General features: G+C 50.0%; 2 protein-coding genes across 2 annotated transcripts in view; both read right to left on the bottom strand.

Moving 5' to 3' along the window:
- Positions 1-8,043: 8,043 nt before the first annotated feature.
- On the bottom strand, positions 8,044-11,636 carry EPHX3 (epoxide hydrolase 3). Its single transcript, XM_004384444.2, has 7 exons — positions 11,394-11,636; positions 11,198-11,283; positions 10,586-10,743; positions 10,319-10,447; positions 9,096-9,199; positions 8,872-9,008; positions 8,044-8,785 (listed from the first exon to the last, which is right to left on the bottom strand). The coding sequence occupies exons 1-7, from the start codon at positions 11,634-11,636 to the stop codon at positions 8,560-8,562; spliced, it is 1,083 nt and encodes a 360-aa protein (XP_004384501.1). The 3' UTR covers positions 8,044-8,559.
- A 9,551-nt stretch (positions 11,637-21,187) lies between these two features.
- Positions 21,188-25,314, bottom strand: part of BRD4 (bromodomain containing 4) — a 79,563-nt gene continuing 75,436 nt past the window's right edge. Inside the window, 7 exon segments of the mRNA XM_023738775.1 lie at positions 21,188-21,523; positions 21,778-22,015; positions 22,198-22,403; positions 22,514-22,644; positions 22,723-22,885; positions 22,973-23,085; positions 25,196-25,314. The exon segment at positions 25,196-25,314 is cut by the window's right edge and continues 160 nt beyond it. Of these exon segments, the coding sequence (XP_023594543.1) occupies positions 21,455-21,523; positions 21,778-22,015; positions 22,198-22,403; positions 22,514-22,644; positions 22,723-22,885; positions 22,973-23,085; positions 25,196-25,314 (1,039 nt within the window). The 3' untranslated portion in view covers positions 21,188-21,454.

Raw genomic sequence — 25,314 nt, 5'->3', positions numbered from 1 at the left:
AATCCTTACTGAAGGCTGCTGTCTTTGATCTTCATCAGTAAGTGCTTCAAGTCCTCTTCACTTTCAGCAAGCAAGGTTGTGTCATCTGCATACCGTAGGTTGTTAATGAGTCTTCCTCCAATCCTGATGCCCCATTCTTCTTCATATAGTCCAGCTTCTCAGATTATTTGCTCAGCATACAGATTGAATAGGTATGGTGAAGGATACAACTCTGACACACACCTTTCCTGACTTTAAACCACCGCAGCATCCCCCTGTTCTGTTTGAATGACTGACTCTTGATCTATGTACAGGTTCTGCGTGAGCACAATTAAGTGGTCTGGGATTCTCATTCTGTGCAACGTTATCCATAATTTGTTATGATCTACACAGTCAAATGCCTTTGCATAGTTAATAAAACACAGGTAAACATCTTTCTGGTATTCTCTGGTTTCAGCCTGTATCCATCTGATATCAGTACATCCTCTTTCTGAATCAGCTTGAATTTCTGGCAGTTCCCTGTCAATATACTGCTGTAGCTGCTTTTTAATGATCTTCAGCAAAATTTTACTCAGGAGTGATATTAATGATATTGTTTGATAATTTCCGCATTCTGTTGGATCACCTTTCTTGGGAATAGACAAAAATATGGATCTCTTCCAGGTGGTTGGCCAGGTAACTATCTTCCAAATTTCTTAGCGTAGACGAGTGAGTACTTCCAGCGCTGCATCCATTTGTTGAAATATCTCAATTGGTATTCTGTCAATTCCTTGAGCCTTGTTTTTCGCCAATGCCTTCAGCGCAGCCTGGACTTCTTCCTTCGGTACCATTGGTTCTTGATCATATGCTACCTCCTGAAATGGCTGAACGTCCACCAATTATTTTTGGTACCGTGACTCTGTGTATTCCTTCCATCTTCTTTTGATGCTTCCTGAGTCATTTAATATTTTGCCATAGAATCCTTCAGTATTGCAACTTGAGACTTGAATTTTTTTCTTCACTTCTTTTAGCTTGAGAAATGCTGAGGGTGTTCTTCCCTTTTGGTTTTCTAACTCCAGGTCTTTGCACAAGGGATGGGGACATATGGGCAGATAATCAGGAAGCTGGGGACATTGAGCCCCTAAATTCCATTGAATCACTCCAGCCAACAGAACCAGCCCTCTCACTCCCATCTGAAGAGATTACTCCATCTTTGTCTGCTAAGCCACCCTCCCGTGTAAAACTGCTAGCCCCTCCACCCCATCTGATGAGATTAACCCAGCTGCATCTGAAGAGCCTTTGTTGGATAAGCACAGATTCTTCTTTCAATGTTTCAGCTGGAGAGGTTAGGAAAGGATCTAATAGTTTATTTGGTTGGGTCACTGAAGCATGGATTATGAGGTGGCCTGCACTAAATCAAGTTGAAGTACCAGACTTGCTTTGGTATACTGTAGAAGAAGGTATCCAAAGGCTTAGGGAAACTGGCATGTTAGAGTGGATTTATCAGGTTAGACCCACAGACCCACACATGGAGTGCCCAGAGGACACACCTTTTACCGCAACAGTGAACAAATTTGTGAAAGGAGCTCCAGCATTCTTGAAGACTGCTGTGATTGCTATTTTACGTAAGTCAGATTTGACAGCGGGAACTGCCCTAACTGAATTAAGACACCTAACTACAATGGGGTTAATTGGACCCTATGGTGGTTTTGGCCAAGTGGTGGCACTCAATTGACAAAAACAAGGTGGGCGTGGTTGCCATAATGGACAGCGGAGTCAAAGCAGTAGTCAGAATAGTCTGACTTGTATGGACTTATGGTGGTGGCTACCTAGTCATGGTGTCCCTAGGAGTGAAATAGATAGGAAATCTACTAAACATTTACTTGATCTGTATAAGTGGAAGAATTCTAGGTCAAGTGAACACCAGTCTAACTCGAATTGCCGGAATAGAGAGTCACTGGCCCCTTCAGGGAGGTCTATCTGCACACCTCTTCCCTATACCTCCTTGTCTGCAATCAATTCCCAGGCTTGAGTGAGTTTAAAGACCCACAACCCTTTGAATGAAGGGGAGGCCAGGTCCCCTTAAGGAAAGATTGCACTATATATTGCCAAAAAATTTATACTGTTAATCTTTCTCCCAGCCTTCCCCCAAAGGGATCTATGGCCTTTTACGAGAGTAACTGTTCAGGGATTACTGAACAGGCTTGGAACTGACATTAATTCCAGGAGGCTCAAAATGTCACTGTGGCCCACCAGACAGAGTGGGGGCATATGGAGGTCAGGTTATTAATGGAGTCTTAGCTCATGTCTGTCTCACAGTAGGTCCAGTGGGTCCCCGAACCCATCCTGTAGTGATTTCCCCAGTCCCAGAATGCATAATTGGAATAGATACACTCAGCAACTGGCAGAACCCCACACTGGATCCCTGACAAGTGGAGTAAGGGCTATTATGGTAGGAAAAGCCAAGTGGAAGCCATTAGAACTGCCCCTACCTAGGAAAATAGTAAACCAAAGGAAATACCACATTCCTGGAGGGATTGCAGAGATTACTAACATCATCAAGGATTTGAAGGATGCAGGGGTGGTGATACCCACAACATCCTCATTCAACTTGCCTATTTGGCCTGTACAAAAAACAGATGGATCTTGGAGAATGACAGTGGTTTATTGAGAACTCAACCAGGTGGTGACTCCAATTGCAGCTGCTGTTCCAGATGTAGTTTCATTGCTTGAAAAATCAATACGTCTCCTGGTACATGGTATGCAGCTGTTGATCTTGCTAATGTCTTTTTCTCCATATGTGTTTTCAAGGATCACCAGAAGCAGCTTGCTTTCAGCTGGCAAGGCCAACAAGACACATTCAGTGTCCTACCTCAGGGCTATATCAACGCTCCAGCCCTATATCATAATTTAGTCCACAGGGACCTTGTTGCCTTTCCTTTCCACAAGATATCACTCTAGTCCATTACTTTGATGACATTATGCTGATTAGACCTAATAAGGAAGAAGTGTCAATGACTATGGACTTATTGATAAAACATTTGCCTGCTACCCATTGCTGTCAAGTCGATTCTGATGATAGTGACTGTCATGGTTTGAATTATGTCCCCTCAAAAATGTGTGTATCAATTTGGCTGGGCCATGATTCCTGGTACTGTGTGATTTTCCTGAATGTTGTAAACCTGCCTCTATGATGTTAATGAGGGAGGATGGATGGTAGTTGTGTTAGTAAGGCAGGACCTGATCTACAAGACTGGATTGTGTCCTGAGGCAATCTCTTGAGTTATAAAAGACAGGGGGACCTCATACCCTCAGGAGGGCAGTGCCGGGAGCGGGGAGCATCCTTTGGGCTGGGGTCCCTGCGCCGAGAAGCTCCTAGTCTGGGGGAAAACTGCTGAGAAGGCTGAGAGAGAGAAAGCCTTCCCCTGGAGCTGACACCTTGCATTTGGACTTTTGGCCTACTTGACTGTGAGGAAATAAACTTCTGTTCATTAAAACTATTCACTTGTGGTATTTCTGTTATAGCAGCACTAGATGACTAAGACAGTGATCCTATATGACAGAGTAGAACTGCCCCCATAGGGTTTCCAAGGAGCAGATGGTGGATTTGAACTGCTGACCTTTTGGTTAGCAGCCAAGCACTTAAGCCACTGTGCCACCAGGGTTCCATTTGCTCACCAGAGGGTGGGAAATTAATCCAACAAAAATTCAGGCCCCTTCCACCTCAGTGAAATTTCTAGGGCTTCAGTTGTATGGGGCATGTAGAGATATTGCTACTAAAGTCAAAGATAAGTTATTGCATCTGGCCCCACAACTAAAAAGGAGGCACAATGCCTAGTGGGCCTATTTTGAATTTTGAAGGCAACATAGCCCTCATTTGGGTGTGCTACTCCAGCCTATTTATCAAGTGACTCGAAAAGCTGCTAGTTTTGAGTGGGGCCTAGACCAAGAAAAGACTCTGCAACAGGTGCAGGCTGCTGTGCAAGTGGTTCTGCCACTTGGACCATATGATCCAGCTGATCCAATGGTACTTGAAGTGTCAGTGGCAGATAGAGATGCTGTTTGGAGTCTATGGCAGGCCCCTACTGGTGAATCACAGAGCTGACTCAGGATTTTGGAGCAAAGCCCTGCCATCTTCTGCAGATAACTACTCTCCTTTTGAGAAGCAGCTTTTAGCTGGTTACTGGACCTTAGTAGAGACTGAATGCTTAACCATGGGCCACCAAGTCACTACGCATTCTAAGCTGCCCATCATGAACTAGGTGTTGTCTGACCCACAGAGCCATGGACATGCACAGCAGCACTCCATCATTAAATGGAAGTGGTATATACAAGATCAGGCCCAAGCAGGATCTGGGCACAAGTGTCTTAGTCATCTAGTGCTGCTCTAACAGAAATACCACAAGTGGATGAATTTAGCAAAGAGAAGTTTATTCTCTCACAGTCCAGTAGGCTACAAGTCCAAATTCAGGGCATCAGCTCCAGGAAAAGTCTCTCTCTCTCTCAGCTCTGGAGGAAGGTCCTTGTCATCAGTCTTTCCTTGGTCTGGGAGCATCTCAGTGTAGGAACCTCAGGTCCAAAGGGCACGCTCTGCTCCCGGCACTGCTTTCTTGGTGGCACGAGGTTCCCATGTGTCTCTGCTCACTTCTCTCTTTTATATCTCAAAAGAGATTGCGTCAAGACACTATCTAATCCTGTAAACCTCATCAGTATAACCTCATCACAGTGATAGAATTTAGAACACATAAGGAGATCACATATAATCTCATCATAGTGATAGTTTACAACACATAAGGAAATCACATCAGATTACACAATCATACAACACTGGGAATCATGACCTAGCCAAGCTGACAGATATTTTTGGGGGACACAACTCAATCCACGACAAGTAAGTTTCATGCATAAGTGGCCCAAATGCCCATAGTCTCCACAGCTGTCACATTACCTTCCATCTCCCAATCTGCACCTATGGCTCATAGGGAGTTCCTTATGATCAGTTGACTGAGGAAGAGAAAGCTTGTGCCCAGTTTACAGATGGTTCTGCTCAATATGCAGGCACTACTCACAAGTGGATAGTGGCAGCACTACAGCCCCCTCCTGGGACTTCCCTGAAGGACAGTGGTGGAGGGAAATCCTCCCAATGGGCAGAACTTTGAGAAGTGCACCTGGTTGTTCACTCTGCTTGGAAGGATAAATGGCCAGATATGCATTTGTATACTGATTCATGGGCTGTGGCCAATGGTTTGGCTGGATGATCAGGGACTTGGAAGGAGCATGATTGGAAAATAGGAGACAAGGATGTACAGGGAAGAGGTATGTGGATAGACCTCCCTGAATGGGCCAAAGAAGATATTTGTGTCTCATGTGAATGTTCACCAAAGGGTGACCTTGGCAGAGGAGGATTTTAACAATGAAGTGGATAGGATGACACATTCTATGGAAACCAGTCTTCCTCTTCCCACAGCCACTCCTGTCATTGTCCAATGGGTTCATGAACAAAGTGGCCATGGTGGCAGAGATGGCGGTTATGCATGGGGTCAGCAACATGGACTTTCACTCACCAAGGCCAACTTGGCTACATCCACTGCTGAGTGCCCAATCTGCCATCAGCAGAGACCAACACTGAGTCCTCAATATGGCACCATTCCTCAAAGTGATCACCAGCAACCTGGTAGCAGGCTGATTACACTGAATCACTTCCATCATGGAAAGGGCAGCATTTTGTTCTTACTAGAATAGACACTTACTCTGGATACAGATCTAACTTCCCTGCATGCAATGCTTCTGCCAAAACTACCATCCATGGACTTACCCACCATCATGGTATCCCACACAGTATTGCCTCAGATCAAGGGACTCACTTAACAGCAAATGAAGTGTGGCAATGGGTTTATGCTCATGGAATTCACTGGTCTTACCATGTTACCCATCATCCTGAAGCAGCTGCCTTGATAGAACGATGGAATGGCCTTCTAAAGACACAATCACAGTGTGAGCCAGTTGGCAATACCTTGCAGCATTGGGGCAACGTTCTCCAGGAGGTTGTTTATGCTCTAAACTAGTGTCCAATATATGGTGCTGTTTCTTCCATAGCCAGGATTCATGGGTCCAGGAATTAAGGGGTGGAAATGGGAGTGGCATCACTATTACCCCTAATGACCCACTTGCAAAATTTTTGCTTTCTGTCTCTGCAACCCTATGCTCTGTGGGTCTAGAGGTCTTAGTTCCAGAGGGAGGAATGCTCCCACCTGGAGATACATCCCTGATTCCATTGAACTGGAAGAATGCCACCTGTCCACTTCAGTTTCCTTATGCCTCTGGATCAACAGGCAAAGAAGGGAGTTACCATATTGGCTTGTGCGATTGATACTGATTACCAAGAGGAAATCAGATTGATATTATATAATGAGGGTGAAGAGTATGTCTGGAATGCAGGAGATCCCTTAGGATGTCTCTTAGTACTACCATGCCATTGTTAAAGTCAATGGAAAACTATAGCAACCTAATTCTAACACGACTACTAATGGCCCAGACCCTTCAGGAATAAAGGTTTGGGTCACCCCACCAGGCAAAGAACGACAACCAGCTGAGGGCTTGCTGAGGGCAAAAGGAATATGGAACGAGTGTGGAAGAAGGTAGTTCTAAATACCAGTTATGACCATGTGACCAGTTGCAGAAGCAACGACTGTAATTGTTATGAGTACTTCTGCCTTGTACGTGTGCATCAGTTATTTTTGTTTTCTTCATTTATAAAATATAAGATATAAACAGGGCTAGTACATTTTCGGTTGTCTGTGTGTTAGTTGTATCATGTTAGGTGCAAGTATGACTTTATAATTGTCTTTATTCAGAGATTATGTATGGTTTAAGGAGATGTGCACAGATGCCAAGTTGACAAGGGTTGGATTGTGATAAGATTGTGTGTCAGCTTGGCTGGGTCATGATTCTCAGTGGTTTGGCAGTTATCATGTAGTCTGGCAGTCATATGATGATGTGATCACTTCCATGATGAGATTTGATATAACGTGATCACCTCCATGAAGGGACCTGCTTTGAGTAGCCAATAAGTTGAAAAGGAGTTTCCTTGGGGGTGTAGCCTGCATCCAACATAAGTGGACTTTCTGGCAAGGCTCATGGGCTTTTGCTTTTTCCTGAAGCTGGATCTTGTTTGTCTGACCTCCAGTTCCTGGGACTTGAGCTAGCAGCTTAACTGTTGTCTTGCCTGCCAGTCTTGGGATTCATCCATCTTCACAGCCTGTGAGCAAGAGCTCTGCTCTCTGACCTGCCGATCTCGGGTTCGCCAGCCCCTGTGGCTACGTGAATCAGGAGAAGTCTACAGACTTGGGACATTCCAGTCTCTACAACTGTGTGAGCCATTTCTTTGATATAAATCTCTCTCTATATATATTTATACACTTTACTGGTTTTGCTTTTCTAGAGAACCCAGCTTAAGACACCATCCAGTGTGACCTTGCCTGATGGAAGTGTGACTATTGAGCACTTGAAATATGGCTGGTGGGACTGCAGAACTGAATTTTTAATTTTATTTCATTTTAATTAACTTACATTGAAATTGAGGTAGCCCGATGCGGCTAACAGTTATTCTATTGGACAGTGCAGCATTCAGCTGAAGACCCAGACTGGAGATGGAAGCCAGGAACAGGAAGGTTTTAGTTTACGGTTTGTGCAGCCATGGGGGGCCAGTTTTGGCAAGGAGAACAGTGGGGATCCAAGAAGGGAGACGTGGGACACCCAGTCGCAGCATTCAGCTCCATGGAGGAGATGTACCTGATTCCTAGGGTCAAAGTGCTTGCTCACACTTGCTGGTGGGTAAGTATATGGGCAGGTGTAGCTGAGTGAATGCACAGACGCACTTGTGTGCAACCCAGGAGTTCCAGGCCTGTGCACGATCCAGGAGTCCACTCATTCATGTACATTGTGTGGACTCCCAGTGCATGCACACACACAGCAGGTGTGTGTCACTGCATGTCCACATGCATGTATGTTATATGGACTCCTGGGTACACACAAACACATGCCACAAGTGTGTGTTCCTGAGTGTCTGTGTGCATGTATGTTGTGTGGACTCTCAGGTGCACACATGCACACAACAGGTGTGTATTCCTGAGTGTCTGTGTGCACGCATGTTGTGTGAACTCCCAGGTACATACACACACATGCTGCGAGTGTATGTTCCTGAGTGTGTGCATGTACACTGAGTGGAGGACTCCCAGACACACACACTCATGCAGCAGGTGTGTGTTCCTGAGTGTCCACGTGCATGTATGTTGTGTGGACTCCCAGGCACACTCATACACGAAGCAAGTGTGTGCTTCTGAGTGTTTGCATGATGTCATTGTGTGGACTCCCAGGTGCATGCACAAAATGGGTGTGTGTTCTTGACTGCCTACATACATGCATGCATGCTGTGTGGACTCCCAAGCATGTATATATTGCGGTGTGTGTTCCTGTGTCTGTGTGCATGGACACTGTGTGGAATCCCAGGCACATGCACACATGGATGCCACAGGTGTGTGCTCCTGAGTGTCTGTGTGCTGTGTGCCTAGGCAGGCCAATGAGTGAGGTGAGAGAGGATCGCTAGTCCAGTAGGTCTCGTAGGAAGGCCCACATGTACTGATGCATCTCTTCGGGGTTGCTCTGTGGGACCCAGTGCCCCACGTCTGGCAGGATGTGGGCCTCTAGCCGGCCCGGCACGAAGCGGCTACCAACGGCACCCACCAGCCCCGGCTCCAAGTAGATGTCCTTCTCCCCCCATAGCAGCAGTGTGCGCGTAGACAATTCTTGGGGCTCCAGGGGGAAGTTTCTGTGGCCAAGACAGACAGGTAGATAGGCTGTCTCCCTATCACACCCCACAAAACTCCTTAACTTCTTCCCTGGGACAGATCTCACCTGAAGATGTTCCGGTAGTAGTTGAGGGGCCCCACGAGGCCACCAGCCTGCGTGAAGCTGTAGAGGAAGGCCTCGATCTCATGGAGGGTCACACGTGGGATACCCGTCTTGGAGTGGGTGAAGATCGTTTTCAGGATCTGGGCACACAGTAAGATTGGCTTCCGTGTCCTGCCCACCCAGACCCAACTGACTACCCCGTCCCCTAGATCTTCACCCCACAGCACCTGGAAGTCAGACATGGAGAGCAACTTCTCAGGCAGCCAAGGAAGCTGGAATAGGAACATATAGTGGGAACGGAAGAGCTGGCTGATGTGACGTAGGGAGTAGTCTGGTGGGGGAGAGGGCAAGGCAGACTTGAGGCCTAAGGTAGTACCACACCCCTGCACCCCACACACACCCAGGCCTGGAGCACAGGCATGCCAACACCCAGGAGTGCCACTGCTGCCTGAGCCTGCAGGGACACTCGACACTCCCCCAGCCCAGACCCTTGCACCTCCCCAGCCAAGTGGTACTCATGAAATACTGGGCCTCCCTCTGCAACAGGAGTGCCTCCCAGCTTCCCTCCCACAACCCCAGGGGTCTTTCCCTGCCCAGGCTGGATGTGTTTCTCCTGCTGCATTCACAAACATTTATTGGGCACTTACTGGGTGCCAGGCCCTGTTATAGACAGGAAAACAGCAGGGAAAAAGACTCACAAAAATCCTCCCTCTTGGGCAGTTGGAATCTAGAGGGGGAGAGAGATAAGAAACCACAAGAAGAAACAGACAGAGATGGAGACTAGGGAGGGAGGGAGAGAGACAGAAGGGGTAAAAAAATACACTTAGAGAAGGAGAAATACAGTGAGGAGACAGAGAGACAGAGAAAGATAGATAAACAAAGGAAGTAAAAGAATCACTTAGAGATAGAAAAAGAGACAGACACCAAGAGACAGAGACAGATTAACAAAAGGAGTAAAAGAAACTCAGAGAGAGAGAGATGGTGATGGGGAGAAACAGATAGAGACAAAGAGAGAGATGGACACAGAGAGCAAGAGGCAAAGAGAGAGAGAATTAAAATCAGGTGATGGGACAGACACTGGGTAGCCAGAGACACATCTTATGCTATTGGAGTGCTTAGTTATCTATGTCTTCCCTGCCAGAAGAAAGCCATTCCACCTCTCTGTGCCTCAGTTTCCCCAACACTTTCATCAGCACAGGAAGCATATGTAGGTTAATGTGTGCAGGGTCCTTATCAGAGCAGTGGTTATCTGTAAGTGCTCAAAAAGTGTGGGTGACTCTGATGGGCTGTCATGGATTTCAGATTGGGAGCACCATGAGGAGAGGGACCACCGCCTTTTGGGGTCAGCATTGTGACTCCAGCTCCTGCGTGCTGACGGGTGGAGAAGCACAGACAGAGACACACACCCCCTTCACACAGGCACATTAGGCCACCTGGACTCCCCACGTACCTTGGTACACAGACATGGGGGCAGCGCTGGCCACCACCAGCCGCTCCACCAGTGCTGGGTAGTAGATGGAGAAATTCCAGGCCAGGAACCCGCCCCAGTCGTGGCCCACAAGCACACACTTGGAGTAACCTGGGGGCCAGAGGAACTGGTTTAATTGAGGAGTAGGTAGGGCTGGGCCAAGGGTGGGAGTTGCAGCCCTGCATGCAGGAAGCACAAGGGAGAGGAGTGCGCAGGATGAGGGCATGTCCGCTGGCCTGCCCCACCCACCCAGGCCCAAGATGACATCCTGGATGTCCACCATCAGCAGGTCGGTGGTGTAGCAATCCACATCTCCAGGAGCATCTGAGGGCCGGTAGCCACGCATGTCCACAGCCACGACATGGAAGCGGCTCTGGAACTCCCGGAGCTGGTAGCGCCAGGAGAACCTGACAGACGAGCGGGGCGAAGAGAGAGGTTGAGTCAGAGCCTCTGGGGTGGGGTGCACCGCTGCCCTCCGCCCAGCAGGGGACTTTGGCAACCCCACCTTCCAGCGCTGAACTTCCCAGAAAGGAGGAAGGGGAAGGTCAGGCGAGGCCGGCTGCACCTCCGATGCAGTGCAGCCTCACCTCGATACTCCTTTGTCCCACCCCTGAGGGCCTTCTTCCGTCCCCGTGTGTCCCGGCCCAGACTCTTGTCCCCGTGTGCCCCTGACTCTTGTCCCCATGCGCCCCCTTCTTCGTGCGTGCGTCCATCTCAGCCTCTCCCTGTCTCCGGTGCCCCACCAGAGTCCTCTTCGCTCTGCGCCCCCCTGCCCTCGTCCCTGCCTCCTGGGTGCCCCGACGGTTCGAGCTCCATGCCCCCGCACCTCCCTCTCTCCTCCACGGTTGGCCCCAGTCGTACCAGTTTTCTGGGAAGCCGTGCAGAAACAGCATGAGGGGCCCATTGCCGCGTCCGGCGGAGACATAGTGCAGGCGCAGGCCCGAGCTCTGCGAGAGGGTGCGGGGGTGAGCCCGAGCCCCTTGCCCTGGGTCGCCAGGGCCTCCCCGCGCCCGTGGCTCACCGACCCCCGCGGCCCAACGGCCCTCCGCGCGCTCACCTGGAGGGTCAGGAAGTCGTGCTCACCCAGCGAGGGGTCGCTCAGGCAGGCTGGAAAGACGCACCGAGGGCGCCCGCAGCAGCCGCGCCGCGGCCGGCACAGCACGTGGGTCAGCGCGATGCAGCTGTACACGGCCGCGGCCACCAATGCCGCCGAGAACACCAGGCTCCACATCAAGGCGCGGAGCAACTTCAGCGTGAGGCGTGACGGTGCCAAGAGAGCAGTCACCACGAGCTCTGGCATGTCGCCACTCTCGGGGACCACGGCGAGGCAGGGTCAGGGCTTCGAAACTCCTCTCCCTTGCTCTGTGGCCCTTCCGTGCCGTGAGGCTTGCGGGACGCAGTGGGGGACAAGGGGGTAGCTCAGACCGAACCGCCGGGGTGCGCTTATCACCTAAGTGCTAGGTACGCACCTGGGCGCGACCGGGACAGGGAACAGGACTGGGGCGCTGGAGCCGGGCTTGCGGGCTGGGGACGGGGCCTGCGGAATGGGGCGGGTCTAGTGGACCCGGCTGTTGCGGCTGGGGAGGAGCCTGGGAGGGATGCGGTCGTAGGACAGTCGGCGTGCCCAAGAAAGGCGTGCCAGTGCGTAGCAGGTAGCGGGGCTAGATCAGCGGAAGGGGTCCAGAAGGCGGGGCGGGGTTAGAAAGTGGGAGATGCCTAGAGAGGTGGGGCAGGGCCTATTAGGCAGCTGGACCAAAACAGTGGGTGGGGTCCAAACAGGCGGGGCGGGAAATGAGAAAGGGCGGAGCCTAGCAGGACTACTCAGCAGGTGGATAGGTGGGGGAGATTCTAGGCCTCGACAAACGGGCGCCCTGGGTGAAATGAGTGGAACCTGAAGCGGAGGGCGGGGCCTAGGCATAGAAACGTGGGCACAACCTGGTCAAGCAGCATTGTAGGGGTCGTGGCTTAGGCAGGATGAGGGGCGGGACTAATGGGACGGGGCAGGGCCCGGCGCCTGTGACGGTGGTAGGGCGGGACGCGGAAGCGGAAGGACAAGGACAGGTAGAGCCGTAGCTGAGGCTAGGAGGGTAGGAGGGCTGTCGCCGCGGGCTGGCAGACATCGGGAAGCCCGGAAACCACCCCTCGGGAGCTGCCCGCCCCGCAGCGCGCGACCTTCCCCTCGGCCTGGCTCCGAACGCTCCGCAGCACCTTCACCAGCCCTGGTCCCAACGGCGGCTCCGGCGGCCTCGGTCCCGGCCTACCTCTGCACAGCTGTGATTGGAGAGCAGCGTACAGTTCTTCTGCAGAGGACAGGTCCTGACCCAGGAGCCAATCGACAGATGCTGGGGGCGTGGCGGAGACAGAAACGGCCAATGGGGGCGGAAATGTGACTGAGGGGGCGGAGCCTGCGGGGCGGGGCCCAGGTAACAACCCAGTCCCTGCAACTGGAAGGCCGGATTTCTTTTCTCGGTTGCAGCATCCTCCAAGGTCATCGGGTTAAAGAGTGACATTTTCTAATCATTTTGGGGACACCCATCGTTTAACCCGCATAGCAACCCTATGAAGGTTAGGTACCATTATAACAGCCTGAGACTGGAGATAAGTCATTTGCGCAAAGGCTGTCAGTTGGATAAACAGTTCACAAGGATTTACATCTGCCCGCCTCTCCTCGCCGCCCTGGCAGCAACTTTGAACGCTTTTAGCTGTCTTCTGATGGTGACCTAGGTGTCTCTAAATGTGTCCTCCCCCCTTTTTTAAATTGTGGTAAAATAAATATATAACATTTGTCAATTCAAGAATTTTTACATGCACAATTAAGTGGCATTGATTACATTCATCATGTTGTGCAACCATTACCAGTAACCTTTTCCAAATCATTCCACCATAATTAACAGAAAATCAGTGACCACTAAGCAATGATGCCCCCAACCACCTCTCTCCTACCTTGTTGTTAAGCGCACTGCTCTTCCCCAACACCATAATTCACCATAATTCAAAGGTGTCAATTCTTGTTTGGTCTTCCTTATTCAATGTCCAGCTTTTGCACGCATATGAAACAATTGAAAATACCATGGCTTGGGTCAGGCACACCTTAGTCCTCAAAGTGACTTCTTTGCTATTTAACACTTTAAAGAGGTCTTTTGCTGCACATTTGCTAAAGAGGTCTTTTGCAGCAGATTTGCTTATGCAATATATCGTTTGATTTCCTGACTGCTGCTTCCATGGGTGTTGATTGCAGATCCAAGTGAAAAGAAATCCTTGACAACTTCAGTCTTCTCTCCGTTTATCATGATGTTGCTTATTGGTCCAGTTGTGAGGATTTTTGTTTTATGTTGAGGTGTAATCCATACTGAAGGCTGTAGTCCTTGATCTTCATCAGTAAGTGTTTCAAGTCCTCTTCACTTTCAGCAAGCAAGGTCGTGTCATCTGCGTATCGCAGGTTGTTAATGAATCTTCCTCAAACCATGACGCTTCTTCATATAGTCCAGCTTCTTAACTTATTTGCTCAGCATACATACTAAGTATGGTGAAAGGATACAACCCTGACGCCCACATTTCCTGACTGTAAACCATGCAGTATCCTCTTGTTCTGTTTGAACGACTGCCTCTTAATCTATGTACAGGTTTCAGATGAGCACAATTAAGTGTGCTGGAATTCCCATTCTTTGCAATGTTATCCATAATTTGTTATGATCCACACAGTCAAATGCCTTTGCAATAAAACATAGGTAAACATCTTTCTGATATTCTCTGCTTTCATCCAGGATCCATCTGACATCAGCAATGATAGCCCTCATTCCACAACCTCTTCTGAATCTGGCCTGAATTTCTGGCAGTTCCCTGTTGATGTACTGCTGTAACCACTTTTGAATGATCTTCAGCAAAATTTTACTTGCATGTGATATTAATGATATTGTTCTATAATTTCTGCATTCTGTTGGATCACCTTTCTTTGGAATGGGCACAAATATGGATCTCTTGCAGTCGGCTGGCCAGGTAGCTGTCTTCCAAATTTCTAGGTATAGACAAGTCAGCACCTCCAGCGCTGCATCTGTTTGTTGAAACATCTCAATTGGTATTCCATCAATTCCTGAGCCTTGTTTTTTGCCAGTCTTCAGTACAGCTTGGACTTCTTCCTTTAGTACCCTTGGTTCTTGATCATATGCTACCTCCTGAAATCGGGGTGAACGTAGACCGATTCTTTTTAGTACAGTGATTCTGTGTAGTCTTTCCATCTTCTTTTGATGCTTCCTGCATCATTTAATATTTTGCCTATAGAATTCTTCAAAATTGCAACTCGGGGCTGGAATTTTTTCTTCAATTGTTTCAGCTTGAGAAATGCCAAGTGTGTTCTTCCTTTTTGGTTTTCTAAGTCCAGATCTTTGCACATTTCATTATAATATTTTACTTTGTCTTCTCAGGCCACCCTTTGAAATCTTTTGTTCTGCTCTTTTACTTCATCACTTCTTCCATTCGCTTTAGCTACTCTACATTCAAGAGCACATTTCAGAGTCTCTTCTGACATCCATTTTGGTCTTTCTTTCACATCTTTTTAATGACCTTTTTTCTTTCTTAATGTATAATGTCCTTGATGTCATTACACAGCTAGTCTGGTTTTCGGTCATTAGTGTTCAATGCATTAAACCTGTTCTTGAGATGGTCTTGGCTGAAAGCAGAGAATACCAGAAAGATGTTTACCTGTGTTTTATTGACTACTTAGTCACTTTGAGGGCTAAGGTGTGCGTGACTCAAGCCATGGTATTTTCAATCACCTCATAAGCATGTGAAAGCTGGACGATGAATAAGGAAGACCAAAGAAGTGATGCCTTCGAATTATGGTGTTGGTGAAGAATATTGAATATACCATGGACTGCCAGAAGGATGAACAAATCTGTCCTGAAAGAAGTACATCCAGAATGCTCCTTAGAAGCAAGGATGTTGAGACTCATCTAATGTACTTTGGACATGTTATCAGGAGGGACCAGTCCCTGGAGAAGGACATCATGCTTGGTAAAGTAGAGGGTCAGCAAAAAATAGGAAGACCCTTAATGAGATGGACTGATGACTGCAACAATGGGCTCGAACATAACAACAACTGTGAGGATGGCACAGGATGGGGCATTGTTTTGTTCTGTTGTACCTGGTGTGGCTATGAGTTGGAACCAACTGGATGGCACCTAACAACAAGTCCTATGTTTTCCATCCAGTGAAATCCACGTGTGTAGTTGCCATTTATGTTGTTGGAAAAAGGTATTTGCAATAAATAAGTTGTTGGTCTTGCAAAATTCTATCATGTGATCTCTGGCATCATTTCTAACACGAAGGCCGTATTTTCCAACTACCGGTCCTTCTTCTTCGTTTCCAGCTTTCACATTCCAATCAACAGTAATTATCAATATATTTTGATTGCATGTTTGGTCAATTTCAGACCGCAGAAATTAGTATAAATCTTCAATTTCTTCATCTTTGGCATTAGCGGTTGGTGCGTAAATTTGAACAATAGTATTAACTGGTCTTCCTTATAAGCGTATGGATATTATCCTATCACTGACAGCATTGTACTTCAGGACAGATCTTGAAATGTTCTTTTTGACAATGAATGTAATGCCGTTCCTCTTTGCCATTCCTGGCATAGTAGACCACATGATTGTCCGATTCAAAATGGCCAATACTAGTCCATTTCAGCTCACTAATGCCTAGGATATTTATCTTTATGTGTTCCATTTCATTTTTGACAACTTCCAATTTTCCTAGATTCATACTTTGTACATTCCACATTTCAATTATTAATGGATGTTTGCAGCTGTTTCTTCTCATTTTGAGTCTTGCCACATGAGCAAATGAAGGTCCCGAAAGCTTTATTCCATTCACATCGTTAAGGTCGGTTGACTCTACTCTGAGGTGGCAGCTCTTCCCCAGTTGTATTTTGAGTGCCTTCCAACCTGAAGGGCTCATCTTCTGGCACTGTATCAATGTTCCACTGCTATTCACAAGGTTTTCACTGGCCAATTGTTTTTAGCAGTAGCGTGCTAGGTCCTTCTTCCTAGTCTGTCTTAGTCTGGAAGCTCCACCTAAACCTATCCACCATAGGTGACCCTGCTGGTATTTGAAATACCAGTGGCATAGCTTCCAGCATCACAGCACTACTCGAGCCACCACAGCACGACAAACTGACAGAAGAGTGGTGGTCTCCCACGCTTAGTAACCACTACTAAGCTTTTGTCTCTATACATTTGCCTGTTTCATATAAGTGGGATCATACAATATTTGCTCTTTTGTATCTGACTTATTTCACTCCACATAATGTCGTCAAGCTCTATCCATACTGTCACATGTATCAGGACTTCATTTCTCCTACTGGCTGAGTAGTATCCCATTGTATGTATGTACCACATTTTGTTTATCCATTTATCTGTTGATGGACATTCTGTTTTTTCTACCTTTTGGCTATTGTGAAAAGTACCACAATGAACATTGGCATACAGGTTTCTGTGTTCCTGCTTTTATGTCTTCTGGGTATTCTAGGATTGGGATTGCTGGATCATATGGTAATTGTTTATTTTTTGAGGAACCACCAAACTTTTCCACAGCAGCTGCGTCATTTTACAATCCCACCAGCAGGGGATAAGGATTCGAATTTCTCCACTTCCTCACAAACACTTGTTATTTCCCCTTTTTTCACAGCCATTCCAGTGTGTGTGAAGTGGTATCTATTGTGGTTTTGATGTGCATTTCCCAAATGACTTAATTATGTTGAACATCTTTTCATGTGCTTCTTGGCCCTTTGGTGAAATGTCTATTGAAGTCCTTTGTCCACTTTTTGGGTCATTTGTCTTTTTGTTGTTTGGTTGTAGGAGTCCTTTATACATTCTAGATATTAAACCCTTGTCAGATACATGGTTCCCAAATTTTTTTTCTTCCAATCTGTATGTTGTGTCCTCATTTTGTTAAGTCCTTTGATGCATGCGAGTTTTTAATTTTGATGTAGTCTATTTTGTCATTTGCTCCTGGTGCTTTTGGTGTCACATCTAAGATTCCATTGTTGAAAACTAGATCCTGAAGCATTACTTGTTTTCTTTCAAGAGTTTTATAGTTTTAAGATCTCATGTTTAGGTCCTTGGTCCATTTTGAATTCTTTTTATACAGTGTGAGGTAGGGATCCAGCTTCTTTTACATGTGGAGATCCAGTTGTCCCAGACCATTTGTTGAAAAAACTCTTCTTTCCCCATTGAGTACACTTGTTGGGAATCAATTGACCATAGATGTATGGGGTTTCGAAATGTGCTTTTGTGGCTACTTCTCGACTCACTGATTTGGGGCGTGGTCCATTGACTTCTGGCTGCAATATTATCTTGCCCACATCACCACTACCGGACCACACTGGGCCATTTTTAACTTTTCTATTGGTTTTCTCTAACTATGAACACCTCACTCATCTGTTTTTGTCACCTGTCAACCCTCCTTCCACCATCGTTATCCACACTTTTGTCAAGACTGCAAACATTACACTGTCATAGGATCCTGATAAAGTCTATGGATGGCTTCTTAAATGCATGTTGTTCTACCTCTATAAACAATGCTTATCAGAATCAAACTCACTTCCACGATTGCTTATATTGTACTCAACTGCCGTGGAGTCGATTCCAACCTGTGGCAACCTCACGTGTCAGAGTAGACCTCTGCTTCGTAGGTTCTCCATGGGTGATTTTTGGGAAGCAGATCACCAGACTCTCTTCCAAGGTACCTCTGGGTGGAGAGAATCTCCAACCTTTCAGTGAGCAGCTGAGCACGTTCACCATTAGCACCACTGAGGGGCTAGCCTATACTGCACAAACATTTGTTCTCCCTGGACTTACTATGTACTTTTTAATTGTGGTAAAGTACATGTAACATTTGCCAATTCAACAATTTTTACATGTACAATTCAGTGACATTAGTAGTTACATTCATCATGTGCAACCATCAACACTATCTTACTCCAAATTATTCTACCACCATTAACAGAAACTCTGTGCCCCCTAAGCAAAGACTCCCTCTTTCCCCCTCTCCCCCACCCCTGGTAACCACAAATAAAGTCTTTATGCCTTTGCCTATTCTATGTAAGTGGAATCATATAACATCTGTTCTGTGTGTCTGATTTATTTCACGCAGCATAATGTTTTCAAGACTCATCCACGTTGTACCATGCATCAGGACTTCATTTCTCTTTATGGACTAGTAGTATTCCATTGTGCGTACATTTATTTATCCATTTATTTGTTCATGGGCATTTAGATTGTTTCCACCTTTAGGCTTTTATGACTAGTGCTGCAATGAACATTCGTGTGCACGTATCTGTGCTCCTGCTTTCTTCTGGGTATACTGCCCACTTAATGAATCCGGGATCCCTCCTAAGTCCTCTCATCTGGCTACATGACTGGTGGGTGTCTGGGAACCCCTCCTTCTTGCTCTGCTACACAACCCTGGCCCCCTACCCTGCCACACTCTCCCAGCTCTACCTTCAAACAAAAAGACAGCAGAAGGCACAGGAGGGTAACTTTATATTCAGTACAAATGTTTATTTTTGCAATGAGAACTGCACCAAAAAAAAAAAAAAAAGAAAAAGAAAGAAAAAAAGAACCTTTAGTATATAAGTGAAAAGTCTATGAATCCCCTTCTACAAATGTCTAAAGTGTTTAATACAAGTCTCAGGTTCACGGACATCATTATTGGCCAAGCAATCTGTGCACAGTCAGTACAGAGGGGGCTTGTACACACCTTGTTCTCTTTTGTACAGGACTAAGATTTCTAGAGCTGCAGATAGGACTGGGCAATGGCCAGATAAATTAAATAGTAGGTCCCAGTTCTAATTACAACTCAGAGAGACACCCACTGGTGAGTGTGGAGAGGGCTGTGGCTGAGGAAAAACCTTTAGTGGGAAGGAACAGAAAAAACCATTTCTCCAGCAAACAGTTGGACCCAGCAGGGGGAAGTTTCTAAATGAAACAAGGGACACAAAAGTAGGTGAGATGAGATGGAAGAACCCCAAAGAAGCAAGACATAAGTCACACCTGAACCAGCACAGTGAGATATGAGGAGGTGTTGGGTGGGGAAAAGGCCAGGACAGCAAGAATATGGGGGGCCCTTGGCCTGAGGTCTGTCAGGTTAATTAACAGTGCTAGAAACGTTCCCTTCGGTCAGTCTCTGTGTATGAATAAACGACCGTATTTCCATCTGACATCCCATGTGGTCAGGGAAGGTATACTTGTGGGCCCAAAGGTGGAACTGGCAGGGGACCACCTGGTGGCTCTCTGGGGCAGGGGTGTATGGGGGTGTGTGTGTGTATGTGCATGTGGGGGCAGAGATCCTGTTTTTGGGGGGCATCTGAAAGTATCTGGTTAACCCTGAGCTTAAATGAAAGGAGAAGTTAGGGTGAGGCGGGCAGGTTAGGAGGTGGCCCACATCCTCTGGCAAATGGGGGACCAGGATGGAGGCAGGCAGAGGGGAGAATACTGTCTGGGGTTTGGCTGGGGTCTGCCAAAGCACGTCAACAGGCTGGGCCTAGGTCCCCAGGAAGACCAGGGTACGTGGGCCTGGGCCTGGCTTCCTGACAGATTCTTTGGGGGTGGTAGGCTGCTCTGAGCCCCTGAGTGGCTCCCACTGGAGATGCTAGGACAGAGGTGGTCTGGGGCCCGGGGCCTGGCCTAAGCAACAGGTGGTTCACAAAGAAACGTCCGGGAGACGCCAGCATTAAAAAAGAGAGATGTGTTTATTCCATGATCAGTACAGGCCAGATGCATATTCACCGTATTAAAGTCAGACCAGTCAGGGACTCCAGAGTTTGGCCAACACTGAGGCACCAGCGTCGTGGTGTAGAGTGGGTTCTCATGGCACGCGAAATTCACTGAGGGCTCCAAGTGTAAAATTTAAAAAAAAAAAAAAAAAAGGTGGGTAGCGGGGCAAGGGTGGTCACTGGGGCGGGGCGGGGGTTCAGTCTGTGGCTCCAGCCCCACTGCCTATCTTGGCCCCCGGCCCTGCCTTTCCCAGTAAAAAAACAACGCAAACAGAATTGACTTAAAAAACAAAGAAGCCAACGAAGGCAGTGGGAAAAAACAAAAACAGAAACCAAAAAAAGGAAAAGAAAACGCACCTTTCTGGTCTTATAATTAAAAAATAGACTAATAAAAGTTTGAAACTGAGTAAAATATAAGCAGTTTTTTTGTGTTTTGTGTGTTTTTTTTGTGGAGTTTTGTTTTTTTTTTTTTTTTACACCAAGTTTGGTGGAGTCACCAACAAACTTCGAACAATTATATGCCAACTATGTTCACTATACAACACGTCCACGGTCACATACTACCCACAGCGCGTGGGGCCACAGCGCGGAGGGACGGCCACACCATTTCAGAGAGAAGCAGTGCCATTGTGTCTGGAGAAGAAGAGAATTAAAAATAAAATAGAATCCAACGAAAAATATATATATAGAAAAAAAAACAAAAACAGAAATACAGGTGGGAAGGGACTGACTTTGGTTGGTGGCCTTGCTCCCCGGGCGGGCAGGCGGGCCCGCGCTCCGGTAGCCATGGACACGTGGCTCCACGGCACGATTCCCTTTTGCACAAGCGAACACTTACAGAGAGCGGCTCTCGGTTAAAGGCTCGTGGGGGCGGGGGGGCGTCTGTTCAAGGCAAAGTCAGTGCTGGCGGGGGGTGGGCCTCACCCAGTGCCCCCAGCTCGTGGGCCTGCCCTGGGCTCCCAGGCGGCGTGGCGGAGTGGGAGGGACTCCTGCAGGCAAGGCGTCCTGGTGTCCCATTCTTGTGGACAGAAGACTGTCGCAGTGGTGGCAACGGTGTCATGTGCACACGGTGCGGACATTTGGCGAGGAGGCCGCGGCCCGGGGTCCGGCAGCTCGTGCTCGTGGGAGGCGTGCTCTGCGCGCATCCGTGTGTCCGGCAGCGGTAAGGCAGACAGGCCCTGTGGCCCTCGCTACCCTCAGGCCTGCCCGGGCAAAGCATGCAGAATGGCCAGGACCGGAGATGCCTCGCCACCACTGCACCGCCCCGCTGCTGCCACTGCCACCCCTAACACTACAAGAGTTGACGTTTTGCCATAAAATCAAAGTCAGAAGTCACCCAGGTGTTCTCAGAAAAGATTTTCTTCAAATATTGACAATAGGTCACTCTGGAAATTCATGTCAATGGTAGCTGCCATCTGTGGGAGAGAAGGGAGGGAGTGACATGTGAGGTCCTGTTCTCGAAGCTGCTCCAAGACTACTTATCCCCATATCCCCCATACCCTGGAACCTCCCTGAACTGGGGCCACCTCCACTGGAGCTGCTTGAGCCACCTGAGGCCCCAGAGGCTGGCATGGTGCAAACACACAGGTAGTGCTAGGCCAGGTACCAACTGCAGGGACACCCGCTCACCTGCCCCTCTCTGGGGCCAACACCTGGCCCCTCCACTCACCGCTTCCCGGCGCCTCCGCTCCTGCTCGCGCTTCCGGGCTAGCTCCCGCTGCTGGTCCAGCATGGACTGGGGCTGGGAGCTCTGGGCCTGGGGGGCAGTGGCAGCCACAGCAGCTGCCTGCTGCTGCTGCTGTTCCTGCCGTTGCTGCTGCTGCTGCTGCTGCTGCTGCTCCTGGCGCCGGCGCGCCTCCTCATGGGCACGTCGGGCCTGCTCCAGTGCATCCTCATCCTCACGGCTCCTGAGTAAGAAAGCAGGGGGCCTGGTTAGATGTCCTGGACCACGCCCCTGTGCTCCATGCCCTGTGCCGTGACCCTGTGTCCCATGACCCCGTGTCCCATGACCCCATGCCCCCCTGTATCCCACATCCCTGTGCCCACCTCATGTGCTCCTGTGCCTTATGTCCCCGTGCCCCACACCCACCTCATGCGCTCCTGCCGCAGCCGCTCCTTCTCCTTTTCTGCATGCTCAGCCTGCGCCTTCAGGGCCTTCTCGCGCTCCTCCTTCTCCCGTGCAGCGCGGCGGAACTGCTCGAAGCTGTCGCTTGAAGACTTGGCTGTGGAGGACGGGGTGGTCGGATGCTTCTGCACCAGGCTGGCCCAGGAGCCCATGTTCTTAATTTTCAGATCCTGTGGGCAGAGAGCGCTATGGTCATGGCGGCTTGGTGACCAGTGAGGCAGAGGAGCCTTGCTGTGAGAGGCTCAGGGGCTCAGGGCACATTCACAGCCCCCATCCCTACCTTTTTGGGAGCGACTGGTGTCTTGGGCTCCTGTTTCTGCTTGTCCTTGTCAGAGGCCCCTGGTGGCGGTGCATTCTGCTCAGGGGGCCGGGCCACAGGCCTCCCAGTGTCCACGGGCTTCAGCTCTGGCCCTGGAACACAGGGAGCCCATGGGCCAGGGTGCCTTCCTGGGGGGCAGGGTGGGGCAGGGGGCCGGAGTGCGGACTCACGCTGGGGCAGGTGGCCGGGCGCCTTAATGTTCTCCGGGTGCTTGGGGGGCTCTGGCCGCAGCGCAGGGCTGAAGGGCTCACTGCGGACAATAGGCGAGTGCATCTTCTCCTCCTTCACCACCACCAGTGGCTGGGACTGGACCACGGAAGCGGCGCGCAGCTCCTGGGGGGCACGGGCCGGCGGTGAGGCGAGCGAGCAGCCCCGGCCCGCAGGTAGCCCTGGACGCAGCAGCCCCGCCCTGCCTGTTACCTGCTTCTTAGGCTGGACGTTCTGCTGGGGCGGGGACTGGTGGGTCAGGGTCTGGAACGGTGGCATCTGGGGGGAATGTATCATAAGCGGGGAGGGGGCTTCACGGAGGTGACCTAGGAGAGCACATAGGGAGCAAGTCAGCACAGCAGACGAGGAGGTACCAGGAGAAAACTGGAACTAGAGGGGACAGGTGGTCCCTTTGCCCTGGGGCAGCTGTCTGCCTGGTTAGTCCTGGCCCAGTCCTCAGAAGCTCCTGGACCCAGGAGGGGGCAGTCACCCTCGCACCGGGAGGGAGGGCCACTCAGAAGGCCTAGTGCCCCAGGCCCTGATCTATGGTGGGGCCTGAGCACCTGCATGTTTGAAAAGCCCTCTGGATGTTTCTATGGTGGGTTAAATTCCAGTTGTGCAAATAAATCCACCAAGGGGTGCGGGAGCCATTGCTCAGGCAGCCTCAGCCTTTGGTCTTGCTTCCTGACCCAACTGCCCACCTGAGAGTGGGCCTGAAATATCTCCGTCATTGCCAGGCTGGTAAAACGAGTCCTGGTGAGCTCGTGGCTCTTGGAAAGAGGGCCCACGTGCCGGCCCACCTGCTCACCCACTGCACCAAACAGAGGCCAGGAGGGCCAGGCCGCCCCAGGGCTGGCCATCCTGTGCAGAATAAGAAAGAATTCACACCTAACACCTCAGCTCCTTGATGAAGAGCCCAGGTTGCGTTAGTAGGGGCTACATTAGTGGATGCTGCGTCCACCCTCGACCTGGACAAATACCCCTCGGCAGCCTGACCGCCACCTGTGGTCCTGTTCCTGCCACCACACGGAGCCGTTGAACCTGGACTGTGTGATGGCCCCTCTGGTGACCACCCCCACGACCTGGCCCCTAGCTAGTGTGCCAGGACAGACACCTTGAAGTCCTCAACAGGCCTGGCGCAGAGCCCGATGGCAGGTTGGCTGGGCCCTGTTTACCCTTCCCCTCTAGAGCGAGGAGTCTCCGGATCCCAGAGACCCAGCACCAGCTCTCTGTGACTTGGCTCAACAGTCCCAGCCCTGATCCCAGCCGTGGAGCCTGGCGTCCCCTCCTCCAGCCTGCCAAGCTGTCAGGTCTGAGGTCTGCAGGATGTACTGGCCTGCTGTCTCTTCCTCCTAGCACTCAGAAATGAGGCCAGCTGCTCAAGGGCGGCCCCACAAACCCGGGCACCTGGGCACTGAGCCTCCTTGGGACTCAAACACTGGCCTTGGGCCCCAGCCTCCAGCTGGCTCCACCCTCATGGCTGTTTGTGATCCACGTGAGGCCCAGGGGCTCCAAGGAAGGCTGGGCCAGTGGCACATCCCAGTGCTGACATTTCCTAAGGACCCTTACCACACATAGGCCCCCAGAACACCTGGCCTCGCTGGAGGGTGGGGACAGGGCACCTGCACAGCTGCCGGAATTGATGCCGACAGTATCCTGGAGAGGCCACACAGCTGCTCTCAGCTCTCACATGCAGCAGGCCACTTGGCACTGGCTGCTGCCTCTGGGTCAGGAGCCATCACGGTTCCACCCCATGGCTGGCTGACATGCAGGGTGTATACCCTGGTGCCCCCAAAAGACGGGCCACACGGACCATCCTGCTGCAGTCGGTAACCTCAGCCTGACCCCTGCCTATCGCCACGTCATGAGACCGCAGTGAACACTCCGGTTACAGCCACTTAGAAAACAAGGGCCAAAAGGGTGAAAGAGCAAGGGCCTCCTGACAACCAGGGCAGGAACAGGCCCAGCTGGGCCCCGAGCTTCACACCTCATTATCCCCGCAGACCCTACTCTGCCAGGGTCCTTGCCATCTGAGGGCAGGGCCTGCTGCGCCCAAGTAGCCGCCACGCCAGGTGAGCCCACTTCCACCAGGCCACACACCCCACCGTTTGCCAAACTAGCTCCTGCTGGTCCTCTGGCCGCCTCCTCCAGGAACCCCTTCTGGATGCCCAGAAGTAGATCACGTACTATCCCAGCCTCCATCCCAGGATGGTCCCACTGGTCAAAGTGTTCCAACTGCGAGTTCCACGAGAAGGGCCAGGAGAGCCTGGTTGTGCTGTGCCCGTGGCTCAAAGGCTAACGATGCAGGACACTCTGTAAGCACCAACACCCACCCCCCCAGCCACCCGGGGCCTCCAGGCTCAGTTCTGGGTCCTCCTAGCCTGAAGTTCTGGCTTCTTGGGGCTCCTACCCCACCCCCAGAGTGGGGCCACTTACCTGTGGAGTAGGGGTCCGATTTGTGGTGCCGGGGCGAGGGGTGGTGCTGGATGACCTGCTGTGGCTTGGCAGGAGGTGGTGGGGGCGGCTGCTGGCCCGGGGCCGGGTGAGGGGGCTGC

The sequence above is a fragment of the Trichechus manatus genome, unplaced genomic scaffold, assembly GCF_000243295.1.
Source record: "Trichechus manatus latirostris isolate Lorelei unplaced genomic scaffold, TriManLat1.0 scaffold00122, whole genome shotgun sequence".
Taxonomy (NCBI): domain Eukaryota; kingdom Metazoa; phylum Chordata; class Mammalia; order Sirenia; family Trichechidae; genus Trichechus; species Trichechus manatus.
This window is presented reverse-complemented; position numbering and strand designations above follow the sequence as displayed.